This window comes from Pteropus alecto, unplaced genomic scaffold (assembly GCF_000325575.1).
Source record: "Pteropus alecto unplaced genomic scaffold, ASM32557v1 scaffold14, whole genome shotgun sequence".
NCBI classification, from domain to species: Eukaryota; Metazoa; Chordata; class Mammalia; order Chiroptera; family Pteropodidae; genus Pteropus; species Pteropus alecto.
The window spans coordinates 6,006,059-6,022,563 of NW_006436810.1; the positions used below are offsets into that span (position 1 = coordinate 6,006,059).

Sequence of the window (16,505 nt, forward strand, 5' to 3'; positions counted from 1 at the left end):
TACAGTTTCACTAGCAGTGTACAAGGGTTCCCTTTTCTCCACATCAACTCCAATATTTGTTATTTCTTGTCCTTTTGATGATGGCCATTCTTAAAGGTATGAGGTGATACCTCATTGTAGTATTAATTTGTATTTCTCTAATGACTAGTGATATCGAGCATCTTTTCATATAACTGCTGGCCATTTATATGTCTTCTTTGGAAAAATGTCTGTTCAGGTCCTTTGATTATTTGATTTTTTGCTGTTGAGTTATATGAGTTCTTTATATATTTTGGATATTAACCCCTTACCAGATACATGGTTTGCAAATATTTTTTTCCATCCTGAAGGTCTTCCTTTTGTTTTGTTGATGGTTTTCTAGAATATGTGCTGCTGAAGTGAGCCCATGTTGATGGTTTCTTTTGCTGTGCAGAAGCTTTTTAGTTTAATGCAGTCCTAAATTGTTTAGTTTTATTTTGTTGCTTGTGCTTTGGATTTGATTTCCATAAAAATCATTACCAAGGTCCATGTCAAGGAGTTTTTTTCCTATGTTTTTTTCTAGAAGTTTCATGTTGAGTCTTTAATCTGTTTCTAGTTAATTTTTGTGAATGGTGAAAGGGGTCTAGTTTCATTCTTTTACATGTGAATATCTAATTTCATTTATTGAAGAAACTGTCTTTTCTCTATTGAGTGTATTCTTGGCTCCTTTGTCGAATATTAGTTGACTGTATATGCTTGGGTTTATTTCTGGACTCTCAATGCTCTTTGGTCTGTGTGTCTTTTTATGCTGTGCCATACTGTTTTGATTACTGTAGCTTTATAAGATAGCTTGAAATCAAGGCGAGTGATGCCTCCTGCTTTGTCCTTTCCCAGTGTTGCTTTGGCTATTCAGGATCTTTTGTTGCTCCATATAAATTTTAGGATCGTTTTTTTCTACTTTTGTAAAAATATGCTATTGGAATCTTGTAGGGATTGCCTTGAATCTATCAATGGTTTTTGGTAGTGCTGACATTTTAACAGTATGTATGCTTCTGATCCATGAACGCAGTATACTTTCACATTGACTTTGGTCTTTTATTTCTTTCATCACTGTTTTGTGGCTTTCAGAATATAAATCTTTCATGTCCCTGGTTAAATTTATTTCTAAGTATTTTATTGTTTTGATGCTATTGTAAATGGGATCATTTTCTTTGTTTTCAGATAATTTGTTGTTAATGTGTAGGAATGCTACTGATTTTTGTATGTCAATTTGGTATCCTGCCACTTTACTGATTTCATTGATTAGATCTGTTTTTGGTGGAATCTTTATGATTTAATGTATATCAAATCATGTCATCTCCAAACAGAGACAATTTTACTTCCTTTCCAATTTTAGTACCTTTTACTTGTCTTGCCTAATTGCTCTGGTTAGGACTTCCAGTACTGTGTTGAGTAGGAGTGGTGAGAGTAGACACCCTTGTCTTGTACCTCTCACCATTGAGTATGATGTTATCTGTGGGCCTGTCACATGTGGCCTTTATTATGTTGACATATATTTCTTCTATACCTAATTCGTAATAATTTTTTTTAGTCACAGATGGGTGTTAAAATTTGTCAAATGCTTTTTCTGCATTTATTGAGATAATCATATGATTTTTTCTTTCATTCTGTTAATGTGATGTGTCACAATGATTGGTTTGTGTATGTTGAATCATTCTTGATTCCAAGGACAAATCCCACTTTATTGTGGTGAGTGCTCTTTTTAATGTGCTGCTGAATTTGGTTTGCTAGTATTTTATTGAGCATTTTTACATCTATATTCATTAGTGATATAGAACTGTCGTTTTCTTGTAGTATCCTTTTCTGGCTTTTCTAGGCAAGTAATGCTGGCCTTGTAAAATGAGTTTGGGAGTGTTCCTTCCTCTTAAATTTTTTGGAAGAGTCTTAGAAGTCTTAGAAGGATTGGCATTAATTCTTCTTTAAATGTTTATTAAAGTTCACCAGTGAAGTCATCTGGTCTGTGGCACTTATTCTTGGGAAATTCTTGATTACTCATTCAGTTTCTTTACTAGTAACAGATCTGTTTAGAGTTTCTATTTCTTCTTGATTCAGTCTGGATAGGTTATGTTTCTAAGAATTTTAACATTCTAGGCTGTCCAGTTTTTTTTGTCATATAGTCATTTATAGTAGCCCATATAATTCATATAATACACATTGTATTTCTGTGGATATCAGTTGTAATGTCTCTTTTTTCATTTATAATTTGTTGATTTGGGTCTTGTCTTTTTTCCTTGGTTAGTCTTGTCGATGTAAGAAACGTCTAAACCTGTAAAGAGTTTTTATTAGAGTTTATTTGAGCCAAAACTGACAACACGTGCTGGGGAGTAAGATCTCAGATGCTTTGGAGAATAACAATTTTGTGGTTTCTTTTATACATGTGCAATTAAGAAGGGACCATAAGGAAGATTACATAAGGATGGGAGAAAGCAAAGCAGGGATTGAATTACAAGATTATGTACTTTCTTGTCTAGGTCATGCCACCCTGACATGCCCGATCTTGCCTGATCTTGAAAACTAAGCAGGGTCGGGCCTGGTTAGTACTTGGATGGGAGACCACCTAGGAAGACCGGGTGCAGTAGGCGTTAAAAAAAAAAAAAATACGTGCTTTCTTAAAGGTAGTTACACCTTCAAGGAGTATTACTCTGGGCATTTCAAAGGCGTGTTAATCTAATCTAGATACACAGAAGCAATGGACTGGGCTTACTTAAGGCAAAGATAAACCTTTTACTAAAGAAGTTATAGTCCAGAGAATTGACTATCCTCCATGATCTGCCCAGTTAAGAATTTATGATCAGATTGTTACCACAAACTCAGTGGGTCCACTTGCCTATGTGCATCCAAGCCAAACAAGAAATGAACAAGAGATTGCTGCAAAGAAAGTAAAGATTTATTTAAGGAATTGATACCAAGCCAAGAGACGCAGGTGAGGTAGTGCTCTCCAAAACCTGGCTCCCTGACGGCCTTTAGTGGCTAGGTTATATAAGTGAAAAATTGTTAGTCATGGTTTTTATGGGAGTTGGGGTTGGGCCCTACTGACTGGTCGGGGCTAAGGCAGGGGACAGTTGATCACGGTATCAGGTCCTTATGTCACTCATGGCATTATTCGGTCTGGTTTCCAGGGGATGTGGTTCATGGTGCTGTTGTACTTGCATGTGTCTGGAGCTGAAACATAACTGAGGCCAAGGTGTTATCTTTGACTCAAACCTTATTCTAGTTCGAGGTTTGGTTATTGTGTCGTGGTCATGGTTGATAAACTTGAAGCTTGCTTTATTCTTAAGTGAGTTTGACACTGACCAGAACCCAATGTCTTAATGATGAAAAGAAGTGGACATACAGTATATATACAGCAGGAGAATCTGGTAGAAAGAATGTATGTGAGTCATAGTTCTATCATGCTAAACAAAGCTCGCTTGGATTAAAGCAGAATGCATGCTGAAGAAGTGAAGTTCATATGTGGTCACAAGTTTACCCTGTGAAGTTACTTTCCATAGAACCCCTTTTTCTTCCACAGTCTGTCTATAAGTTTGTTGATTTTACTTATCTTTTTAAAGAATTGACTCTTTGTTTTGTTAATTTTTTCTATTTTTTTCCTGTTCTCTATTTCATGTATTTGTCTTCTAATCTTTATTATTTCTTTGCTTTTGTTAACTTTGAGCTTGGTATGTTCCTTTTTCTAGATCCTTAAGGCTTAGAGTTGTTTGTTTGAGAACTTTCTTGTTAATTAATTTAGGCATTTATTGCTGTGAACTTCTCTCTTAGAACTGCTTTTGCTGCATCCCATAAATTTTGGTATGTTTTCATTTTTATTTGTCTCAGGATATTCTCCTTTTAATTTCTTTTTTGATCAATTGGTTGTTGAGAGTGTTGTTTAATTTCCAAATATTCATTAATTTTCCAGGTTTCCTCCCATTAATGGTTTCTAGTTTTACACCACTGTGGTCAGAGAAGATACAGGGTGTGATTTCAGTCTTCGTGAATTTACTAAGCCTTGTTTTTTGGCCTAACATACTATCTATCCTAGAAAATGTTCCATGTGTGTTTGGGAAAAAAGTGTACTCTGCTGTTGGATGGAATGTTCTGTATATGTCTGTAGGTCCATTTGGCTTATATTTTTGTTCAAATCTGCTCTTCCTTTATCGATTCTATGTGTGGATGCTTTATCCATTGTTGAGAGTGGGGCGTTGAAGTCCCCAGCTATTATTGTATTGCTGTTTATTTCTCCTCGTAGCCCTGTTTTGGCTTTATATATTTAAGTGCTTCGATATTTGCAGCTTATATATTTACAGTTGTCATATCTTCGTGATGGATTGACTCTTTATCATTACATAATAACATCATCTGTCATTTATTACAGTTATGTGGTGTGGCACAGCAGGCTTCTGAAGAAGCCCACCCTGGACCACCCTGCAGACCTGGACCCAGTGCTCAGTACCCACAGGGGCCCATTGTGCTGCAGACTGCTCCCCGCTTTGCATTGTGTGAACTTGGGTGAGTCTCCTCTCGGAATTCTAGGTTTCCTTGCTATAAGTAGCAGTTCTTGACTTTATTTGAACTGTTCCCAGAAAATCTTCGAGATGGTTAAGGGTCGAGATAACTCAAGGAAAGGAAAAAAAAATGAGTTGCTGCTTTTCATTTTGGCTTTTTAATTGGATTGCTTACTGAGAGTCTGAACAAAGTCTCTGCTGGTTAAATGAGAGACTAAGCTCTCTTTAGCTCTGAAAGAGAAAGGACACTTGCTTCTCCAACCCAAATGGCCAACGGGGTGATGACAGTTGTTTCAGATCCCCACATCCAAAGTGGTGGAGACTGGTGCTGTGCAGTACCCAGTGTGGTAACTCACCCAATCCTGGAGAAGCTGGTAGGAGCCCAGGGGAGAAGGGCAGGGCACGCTGGAATGGATTCACCCTGAGAGAGGGGCCCATGCTTTGTCAAGCGTCATGGTTCTGGTGGTGTCCTATAAGCTCTTGCTGGCCCTTGCTTGTGGGGTTGCCTGAGGAAAATTTTCTCTAGGGTGTAAAGCAGTTCTATAGGGATGTTTACTACATTTGGCTCCTCTAGATGTGTTCATGTAAAGGCTGGTTATTCCTAGAAGTTTGTTCAGAATCTAAAGATTTCAAAAGAAAAGCTAACTTAATGGAAAATCGTGCCTTCGAGGCTGACAAGCCTCAGGACAGGCAGCCTCCATTAATACTAAAATGGCTGAGATGAGGATCCTCTGCTACTTCTAAATTAACTTTTGTGTGTGCAGTTAGAAGAAGCTGGCTGTCAAATTAGGCAGAATGAATGAAAATCATTTAATTGGTCTCTTGAAGCTTCAAAAGAAGATTTAGAAAAATGGGTTAACCTATGATGTAGTTTAGGTATCAGCCCAGTTTTTTGAGGTATTAAAAATGGTTGTCCTTATTTTAAAAGTGGGGAGGTCATTTGAAACTTGACTTGTCAAGGATCAATGTAAATTTTAACTGCCTCCATGGCAAAATTTAGATCCAGCTGTTCTTTTATAAATAATTTTTCTAATGACTAAAAGGTCTCTGTTTCTGTCTGTGTATGTCTATATATATGTTGTAAATGTGGGAGAAATTTCTACCTCTGGATGGTATTGTTAAAATTAATTCAAAGGCAAATGCTTATAAGAATTAGGTTTTCCAAAATTTTCAGAAATATAGAAAATAACTCAAAAGCTTTTCAAATTCATGTGATTTAAGATTCATCCTTAGTAAATAAAAGCTAGCGCTAAGTAAAACAGACATGTCTTTATTTTGCCTGGGTTTTACAAAAATATGTCCATGATAATTATCGAGTTTGATGTGTACGAAATATGTTTCTAGAGGTTATAAAATGTTTTCATTAATCTGTCAAACTCAAGAACGGTAATTATTTACTTCTTAGTTTTCATTAGAAATTGAGGTTTTTAGGGTTAAACTCTCAATATGTGTGGGAACAACTTTTCACTGTTTTATAAGGGCCGTTGGAACAACTTAAAAGATTTGGAATTGTGGGGGAAGCAATGTAAAATAAGTGGTGAAAACCTAGAGTATATTATACGGGTAAACAATGGTCGTAAATTAATCCAATAATCAAGGATACAGGAAACCCACGATAGTTCTTTTCCCAGCTCCCTGGCATTCCTCACTTTTCAGTTTCTATATTGCTTCATGCATCACAGTACATTTAAGCTAATCTTAAATGAGACAAAGGAACTTATGAGTTGACATTATTGAAAGGAGACATCTTACAACATTACCAAGCTAAAAGAGATGTATAAGATAATTTTAATATCCTTTTTGTGGCTTGTATAAATGTTATATGAGATATCAAGTACAGAAACATGAGAAAGAAAGCAAAACTCAGATCACGATGGTTTGCAGGGTAGAAATGATCCAGAGCGTTTTTTCACAATGAAGGCTGTAACACCTGACTGCTTTCCATTTACCTGCCCTTCCCATTTTGGGCAGTTTTGGCCTCTACTCACATCCCATGATTAGGGTATTGCCCTATCCCCAGTGGTCAACCAGTTCAACAAGACTCCGTCAATACTGAGACTTCCTAGGAATGTGGTGGTTTACAGGGTAGAAATGATCCAGAGTGTTTTTTCACAATGAAGGCTGTAACACCTGACTGCTTTCCATTTACCTGCCCTTCCCATTTTGGGCAGTTTTGGCCTCTACTCACATCCCATGATTAGGGTATTGCCCTATCCCCAGTGGTCAACCAGTTCAACAAGACTCCGTCAATACTGAGACTTCCTAGGAATGAACCTACCTAGTGCTTGCTGTGAGACCACACTATCTGACCAAAAGGTTGGTCAAAAATGCATTCTTTGGATTGATTTATGACCAGAGAGGGAATTGTGAATGAAAAAAGGTGCTGTAATAAATCATAAATTCCTAAATGGGCAGGTCATGGTAGGTAGTCACATACCAGGCCTCTAACTTCTTTAGTGAAAGGTTTTTAAGCCAGCCTTGTCCTTTGTTTCTGCATATTAGGTTAACACACCTTTGCAATGCTGGAAGTAATACCCCTTAAAGAAAGCACATAATCTTGTAATACAGTTTTCGCTTTGCTTTCTCCCACCCTCGTGTAGTCTTCCTTAATTTCAAATACGTAAAAGAAATTATAAAACTTATTCTGTAGAGCATTTGAGATCTTGCTCCCCAGCATATGTTGTCGGTTTGGCCCGAATAAATTCTTATAAAAATTCTTTATAGGTTTGGATGTTCCTTAAAATGTTTTTTTTTTTTTTAAGTCTATTTTGTTGGATATAAGTTTAGCCATCCTGCTTTTTTTTTTTTTTTTGATTACCATTTTCTTGAAATACCTTTCTTATTTCTTTACTCTTTCTATGTGTTATCCTTAAGACTAAAGTGAGTCTCTTGTAGGTGGCATATTGTTGAGTCTTATAATTTTTTTAATCCGTTCAGCCAAGCTGTGTCTTTTGATTGGAAAATTTAAACCATTTATGTTTAAGGTAATTGTTCATAGGTAAGGATTTGCTATTGCCATTTTATTGTTTTCTAGCTGTTTCGTAGTTCTATTTTTCCTCGTTTCTTATCTTGCTGTCTTTGTGTTTTGATATGTTTTGGTACCAGTGTGCTTTGACTTCTTTATCATGTTCTTTGGTGTAATTACTGTAGGGGTTTCCCCTATGGCTACCTGGAGGCTTACATAGAGTATCTTAAAATTATAACCCTTTTTAAAGATGATAACTTCAATAGCATTCCTAGACTTTACACTTTTACTTCTCCCCCTCACGATTTAGGTTATTGATGTTACAGTTTATATATTTTTATATTGTGTAACCAATAACAGATTATTGTAGCTATGGTTATTTTTACTACATTTATTTTTTGACTTTTAAACTAGAGTTTTAGGTAAATTATATACCATTATATTACAGAACTAACTTTGACTATATAGTAACCATTACCAGTGAGTTTTACACTAAACTTCTTATGTTTTTATTATGTTAATTAACATCCTTTTACTTCTACTCGAAGGACTCTTAGCATTTCTTGTAAGAGATCTAGAGGTGATGAACTCCCTCAGCGTTTGTTTGCTTTGGGAATGTCTTTGTCTCCTTCACTTATGGACAGCTTTGCCATGTGTAGAATTCTTAGTTGACCGTTTTTTTTCCTTTCCATATTTTGAATATATCATCCCATTCTCTCCTGGCTTGAAAAGTTTCTATTGAGAAATCCACTCATAGTCTTATGGGGGTTCCCTTGTATATAACTTCTCTTTTTTCTCTATCTGCTTTCAGAATTCTATGTCTTTGGGCAATTTAATTATAATGTGTCTCTGTTTAGTCCTATTCAGGTTCAAAGGACCTACTTGGAGTTCTTTGGGCCTCACGGCTCTGGATGTCCATTTCTCTCCCTTTTTTGGGAAGTTTTCAGCCATTATTACCTTAAATGTATTCTCTCTCTTCTCCTGGATTCCCATAATGCAGATAGTTTATTTCAGTTGTCTCCCATAAGTTCTGTAGGCTTTCTTCACTTATTTTCATTCTTTTTCTCTTTTGCTCCTCTGATTGGATAATTTCATATGTTCTGATTTCTAGATCATTGATTCTTTCTTCTGCATGGTCGAATCTACTTTTGGAACTTTCTCTTGAATTCTTCAGTCATTGTATTTTTCAACTCTAGAATTTTTTTTGAGGGTTTCATGAACTGTTCATGAACTGTTTTCCTAATTTTTAGTTGTTTGTGTGTGCTTGTAGTTCACTAACCTCTTTAAGAGGACTATTTTGAATTTTTTGTTCAACAGCTCATAGATCTTCATTTTTTTAGGATCAGTTATTGGAGCTTTATTAGTTTTCTTTTATGGTGTCAGGTTTACCTTATATTTCATGGTCTTTTATTCCCTACATTGGTATATGTTTTCTTTTATGGTGTCAGGTTTACCTTATATTTCATGGTCTTTTATTCCCTACATTGGTGCATTTGAACAGTTTCTTCTTCTAGACTCCACAGGTTCACTTTGGCAGAGACGGTTCTTTACCAGTCGGCTCATTTGGGTTTCTGGCCTTGTCTGCTGGTAGCATTCTTGCACAGGGTGGGGCTTGCTCTCAAGGGCTACTTTTGTGCAAGGCTACTGCCCAAGCTTTGAGATCAGGGGCCAGGAGGTGGTGCTGGCTAAGAACAGTTGGGTAGGACTACTGGGGTTCAAACCCTTTGTTCCTCAGGGAGACTCTCTGGGTTTTGAGTTCTCTTCATTGTGGGTCACAGTGCCAGGGGTGGGGTTTACAGCAAGATTGTGTCTCAGCCTTACCCACCTACTTTAATGTGAGGTTTTTTCTTGTGCACTTAATGTGTAGGAATCACTCAGCTAGTTTTTGGGTATTTTCAGAGGAAATCTTAACGTTTGTAGCTGTAGATTTGGTGTGACCATGGGAGGAGGTGAGTTCAGGGTCCTCCTAAATTATTTTGAACTGGCTTCCTTTTTACGGCTAAATAATATACATTACAGGTATACATATTTTATCATTTATTGATGGACATTTGGATTGTTTCCTCCATTTGGCTATTGTTAATAGGGCTGCTATGAACATTTGTGTATGCGTATTTGAGTACATGTTTTCAATTTGGAGATATATACAAATAAGAATTCGTGTATATATATGAATTTTGTTGTCATATAATAATTGTTTGACTTATTGAGGAACTGCCAAACGGTTTTGCACAGTAGTTATACCAGTTTACATCCCCAGCAGCAATGTTTGAGGATTCCAACTTCTTCATATCCTAGGCAACACTTGTTACTTTTTTTTTTAATAGTCATCCTAGTGGGTGGGAAGTGGTGTCAAATTTTGGTTGATCTGCATTTCCCTAATGACTAGTGCAGCTGAGACTATTTTCATGTGCTAATTGGCCGTTTATAGATCTTTGGAGAAATGTCTATTCAAGTGAAGAAAGTCATTTTCACCATGTTTATGTCTAAGGGTCCCAGCCTCCACTTCTCCCTAGGTATGCTTTGTTTTGCTCTTTTTTTTTTGGCAGGACTCTTTGTATTCATAAATGCACCATATGTTTTATTGCAGCCATAACTTTCTAAGATTCTGACAGGATTTTTTAGTTTCATTCACATCATATAAAGCCACCAACTGTTAAAATGCACTTGGATTCCATTAGGGTACATTTTGCTATCACATTGGAATCTCTTAGGAACTGTTTTATCTCTCTCGGATAACATTACTGGGTAGTTTCTGGTACTGAATGTCTGTAAGAACCTTTAGGTGGTGCGCTTTGGTTAAAAACATTTATTTCTCAAACAATTTACATACATTAGTATATCCCAGGAAAAAAAAAAGGCCTTTAATTTTTTTTTTTCTATAGAGCATCTCCCAGGTCTGCTCAGACTTTTTCTCATATCACTTCTATTGCAGAAGCTCATCTGTCCTGTCTCCGCACACCCCATTTTGAAAGGGTTGCCCCTATGTAGACAGCCAGATCAGCAGACTCAACTCTCCCCTCCCCAGTGTGAAGCCTCAGGCTTCCTGTGTCCTCCTTACCTGCTCTCTGGCCCTTCCATGACCTAATTCCCCTTTGCTCATTTTACTGCCAACTCTGTGCCATGTATTTCTGGGCTTACCTGCTCACTTCCTAGCCCCGGCTTTGTCAGGGGTTACCTTTGCTCTTATTCTAGCTCCAAAAAGGTTGATATCATTTGAAAACATTGTGCCTTATCTAAGTACCCTAAGATGCACCCTCCCTGGACACAGTAATACCAACTATAAATCTATGCCATCTGCCTTTAAAGTCTGATCACCTGTTCTCAGTCATTTCTCCCCTGACACATGGTACCTTGCCCCTAACTTTATTTCTCCCCATTAGAGGACTGCTAAGTTCCTTTAGAGACCTTGCCGGCCTAGGTTCTCACATCATATATACAACTCTAAAATGAACGACCTAACTTAGAGGATATTTTAAAAGATTATACTTTCCAAAGATTTTACTAAAGCATTTATTTTTTAAACAAAAATATACATCAAATCTCAGATTTACAGAATGTAGAAATAATTTATCCAAAGCAATTTGCATTTTAAAATTGTTAATATTGCACCCAGCAATGTCTTTGACACATTTGCATTGTCGACCTTTCCCACAATTCGCAAAACGGAGAGAAATCTGAATCTGACAGAATTACACAAGCTAACTTTTCTTTACCCACACACACACACAAACACAAAAACGTACAATTTTTTTTTATTTACAAGACAAAGTTGTAAACTTTCAGAAATTTGCTTCCATAAAGAGCCATACATTCTTTTATTATACCTAGAAAATGAACTATATACATTCTGAGATTTCCTAGTAGGAATTCGGTGGGACAAATTATTGTGAACATTTGCAGCCCAATGGTAAAGAACAGAATTATTGAAAACACTTCTATATCGTCACTAAAGTACAGAAATTATGTGAAAGATGTAGAACGAGAAAAGCCTCTGGAAAAATAACTCTGGCCTCAGTCTTAGAAATGTGGCTGCCAACAACAGCCTTTCTCTCAAGACGTAACACAAGTGAAAAAGAGTGAGATCTCAGTTCAAGTCCCTTGAAAATACTTTACATACAGGCAGGCACAAGGTTTGCTTTTCAAAAGAAAGCTTTGCAAAATATTCTGCAATTTATCACTGATATTCTCAGTTTTTTTAAACTTTTTTTAAGTGCATTTTTTTATGAAAGTAGGTAATAAACTCACCCGATACTACATGAAGTGTCTAAAAGAATATTTGATAGTAAGAATAAACCTATGTAGTGTGCTATTTTACCTCGATAGTAAGAATAAACATGTGTAGTGTGCTGTTTTACCTCGATAGAATAAACATATGTAGTGTGCTCTTTTAACCTCGTAGTAAACGAAAAGACTGAAACCTTATATTTATGAAATTTGAAGTAATATTCCTTGATTGAATTATTAAACCAATATGAGCGTGAAACCATGCAGCCCATTGTCAGCTCTGGAAAATTTATCAGACCTCTTAGTTTCCAGGTGATGGGCATTGATGAATTTTTTGTCCTTACCATTATAAATCAAAGATTTTTGTTAGAAGATGGCCTGTTAGAAACCAAGGAGCCTCTGGGAAGTTCTCGCTGAAGATCCCAGACTGGAAAATCTGATTGTAATTTTACAATGCACTACCATTTCAATTGAAATATAAGACGTTTTCCAATTCTGTTGTCCCAGGTTGAGACTGGGTTAAAATGTTCCCTTTGAGTCATAATAAACATAAACAGTTGAATAACAGGACTTTTAAAAAGGTATTCTTGGCTTTGCTGTTGCTTAATAGTCCAACCGAAGTAGTTTGTTACCAAGGTTATGTCTTCAACATCCTTGTGACGAATTCAATTTTTTAAAAAAATGGTCCTGAGAGTTCCATTTAAAAAATATAAACATTTTCTTCGTGTGACTGTCTGGCCCCAGGCCGCCCGGAGGCCGGTGCATCAGCTCTCCACGGTTCGCCTGTACTCCGCAGTCCCGTCCGCTATGATCGCGTCCAGCGGAGAGCGCTTCTTGCGGATGCTGCGCCCCGAGGAGATGAGGTCCGCGTAGCCGCGCTGGTGGGAGAACGCGTAGGCCGAGCGCCGCGAGGACACGCCGCGGCGGAACACGTTCTGCCGCCGCTTCCACTGCTCTTCTGCTTTTAACCGCTTGCGGTGCTTTGCAATCTGCAGAAGGGAGAGAGATGGGACAGAGCTAGAGAGAACTGGCCGAGGGAGTGGACATGAAGGTCTGTGACGGCAGCAGAGGTGGACAGGAGCACGCGTGAATGGGGCACCGACGCCAGGCTTTCCCACACCTTTTTGCGGTGGGCATCACCGTTCCCATTTTATAGGTGAGGAAATGGAGAGAGGGAGGTTAGGGGAGGCTCCCAAGGTCTCGAAGGCAGGAAATGGGGAACTTCAGCTTTGAAGAAGTTCGCTCTTTCCATTCCTAAATCAGACTGGTTCAGGTTCAGGTTCAGGAGAAAATTTCCTTTGTTGCTGCGGCGTACACTCGTCAGTGGAAAAGGGAGGTCCAGGGGGTCCTGCAGCTGGCCTATCTGGCATCTACTGTCTCCTTTTTCCTGATGGAAACTGAGTGTATTTAGGTCCCTCCTCTCCCCACCATACAGCCACATTCCTCCTGGGATGTGGTCACCACTCCCAGGGGTGGGACTCATTCATTTCCCTTGCTCAGTACTAGGCCAGGAATGGGCATGTGACCTAATTCTGGCTCATGAGACCAGGGGGAGTGTGCTGGGCCCTTCCATGAAAGGTGTAGAGGCTCCTAAGAGAAAACGATAGTATAATCAGTCATTTATCTTCCCGTGGACATTGACATGTCAGAAAGCGATGCCTAGAACCACTGTAGAGCCATCATTCAATAATTCATTCAAGATGAAGCTAATAATGAAGATAGCAGAGAGAAGGAAATAAGCCCCTTCCATTCTGATATTAAGTTGCTCATCAACAGAGCTTGAAGTCTGCTAATTATTAACGTGAGTTGACATGATACATTAGTGGTGAACCATTCTGCGCCACAGCTTTCTGCTACTTGTATCTCAAAGGATCCTGCTATAAGAGGTGACAGTTTTTCTTTAAATGAAGAAAAAAAAAAAAAAAACCAACCTATTTTCAAGGCAAAATGTTAATAGTGTAATTGTTAGATTGAAAGGACAGATATATGAGGGTTCTATACTATTCTCCCTCTTTGTGTTCGATAATTTTTGTAATAAAAATCAAACAAAAATGACAGTCCCAAAGGACTTATTTGCAAGATGGAGTTAAAGAGAATAGTTATAAAAAATGTTCATACCAGACTTCCCGAGAACTTAGATTTTGCAGGAAAGCTGCTTTTGGAAAATGCTTTTTTGATTTCTGTGAGGGGCACTCAGAGTTAGGAGCAGGATTATTTTTTCTGTACCTTATCACTTTCCGATGGCCAGATGGTCATTGACAAGAAACGGATGGCAACCACCGGCAGTAAGCACACTGCAATCGTCAAAATGATGGTCAACCAAATGTATGGCTGTCTCAGAGCATTCGAAGCTGTGCCTGTAAGAAACATGGAGATTGAATCACAGTGGTCCTTTCTACCTAAGGCTTAGTTCCTATTCCATAATCCATAAATGGATTCTCTGTGGTAAAGTTTTACAACTAGATTGTCCTCCCAAAACATCCCATCACTGCTCAAGAAATGAATATTTTAAAATCAGATCAGCAAAGCAAAATTTGGAAGGTAAGTTCTTTGGAACAAAGCAAATGTGCATAAGCAAGCAAAAAAAATGCACTTGTTGACACTGAACTGATTAAAAATGCAAAATTAAGCAATCTATACTTCATTTTTGAAGAACTTAAAAAAACACTCCGCAATTTATAGTTTTCGTTTGAAACTTCAGATATTAACAACTGGCACTGCCATTTGTGTTACAGGCCTCGTACTAGGCGTTTTATACAGATCATGCCATTTAATCAGCTCTGACAAACGAGTATTCTCCTCTTTACCATGGGAGGAAGTTGAGTCATGGAGAAGGAATTTGCCCCCTGGTAAGGAAAATAGCTATGGCAACTTCTGAATTTTCAGACCCACATCCGTCTGATGAGAGCCAGGCCATTTTCCACTGCAGTACAGCTTCTCGATTTTTATGTCAGAGGAAATAATAATTCAGTTTTATAACAATCAGGTCATCATATATACAATTCGATTTTAATACTAGAGCCAAATTTGTCAATATTTTCTGTACTTATACTGTAAGTTTCTAAAAATAATAGTCTTCTTTAAATGTTGTTTTTATACCGCTAAATCAGGATGGGTTTAAAAACCACTCACTATGAGAATAAGTCACTGGGTACTAAAAATTTTAAACAGTAAAGAGAAAACACAATCATAAAAAAATGAGCTCAATCCCAAGTGGAAAAGGGTTACCATAGCAACTGTCTTTTACAAGCCAACAACTGGATGTAAAAAAGAAAAGCTAATCTTTTATAGGGAAACAAGTTTATGGGGATTTTTTTTTTAACATTGTGAATCTAAGCTACTCTATTCAAAATGAGAAGTTCATAAATTCCAATGCATGATATTTTTAAAATAATATTTATGACACCAGCTCAAATTCATTCTAGCATTTGTCACTTTGTCATATATTTTATACAGTTGTAAACTATTTTGTTTCTGTAAGTTTACTTATTGCTCTACATATATATTTCCAATGATATAGCCCACTTTTGAGTTCTAGAATTCTATCATATGAGATTCATACTTTGATTAGCTAAGTTGATATTCTTAGGTCTTTGGGTTATTTTCATTTTTGAAAAACAATTAGAAATGTTGAGGTACAATCTTGGTACAGATAACCTTTCCAAAATTTAGTGTGTTTTTATCTTAGAGTATTTCCCCCAAGTACTGGTCAGAATGTACAAAATTTTATAGTTCATCGTGTACTTCCAGATAGTGTTTTGGAACTACTAAACTATATGATAGTGCTCCCAGCAATACATGTATTCTAAATTTTGCAATAACCTACCGATGTTAGGTTTTGTGGGGGAGGGAGGCAGGGAGCTTCGATCGAACTTAACAGATGTACAATTATATCTTAAGTTTATTTTAATTTGCTTTCCCCCCATCGCGTTACCACCCCTCAAAACCACCATCACCATTCAGTTTCCATGCCATTAATTTCACTAGCACTAATTTACAGTTTATTTTTATTTACCCAGAAGTTATGTTAGACTCTAATATTTTTCTGTACATTTATTTTTGGAATTTAGAAGATACCAACCTGTAAATTGAAATGCAGATGGAAAGAGAACGTGTATCCCAGCACTATGAAAGTCAAACATGATGCCAAAATAAAGAGCAATGCTTCCAAATATTGAAAAAGCATTCACAAAAGTCCAGTAGGAAGTATCCAGGCCAATCTGTTGGGAAACCAGAGAAAAATGAGCACTCACTTTGGGGAGTTAGCAAGAAATAAAAGGATCTAAAGATTCTGAAAACAGAATTTAGCAATTTAGGCATGATTTGGCTTGAGTACTGAACAATCAGAAACTATCCTTGGCTCAGGCAAGAAATAGGAAATATGCTTGGTTTTAAGGAGTAGAAAGAGCATTCATATTTTGTATAGTGTCAGAGGCTCAGAGAGAGAGAGGGAGCCAGGTGGATGTGCATGCTGTCTTATGTACAGAAATACAGGCACCAACAGATTTCAATTGAAAACAGATGACTAAAACCACATACCTGGAAATTGACTGTTATTACGAGAGCAGAAGCAATTGTGACAGCAAAAGATTGGTAGTCTGAAGGTGCCTCTCCATCTTGTCCCACAGTTTGTAGATAAGCTCCAAGAGGTATGAAGAAGAGGATCATCGATGTTAACACCCCATGCAACAAGCTTACGAAGAATCTCTTATAGTTGAATAGTAAGTCTCTTTGTCCCACTATATATAACCCAGGGAATCGGAGGCTCAGTTTGTCACTCACATCCTTAAGGGAAAACACAATTAGAATGT

At 37.4% G+C, this 16,505-nt stretch overlaps 1 protein-coding gene across 1 annotated transcript in view; it reads right to left on the reverse strand.

Annotated features, from left to right (window-relative positions):
• Positions 1-11,204: 11,204 nt before the first annotated feature.
• The window catches only part of ATP8B1 (ATPase phospholipid transporting 8B1), a 108,273-nt gene continuing 102,972 nt past the window's right edge, over positions 11,205-16,505 (reverse strand). Inside the window, exons 23-26 of the mRNA XM_006913748.3 lie at positions 16,234-16,479; positions 15,776-15,914; positions 13,921-14,051; positions 11,205-12,683 (exon numbers count right to left, since the gene is read on the reverse strand). Coding sequence (XP_006913810.1) covers positions 12,459-12,683; positions 13,921-14,051; positions 15,776-15,914; positions 16,234-16,479 — 741 coding nt within the window. The 3' untranslated portion in view covers positions 11,205-12,458. The remainder of the gene's footprint in view (positions 12,684-13,920; positions 14,052-15,775; positions 15,915-16,233; positions 16,480-16,505) is intronic.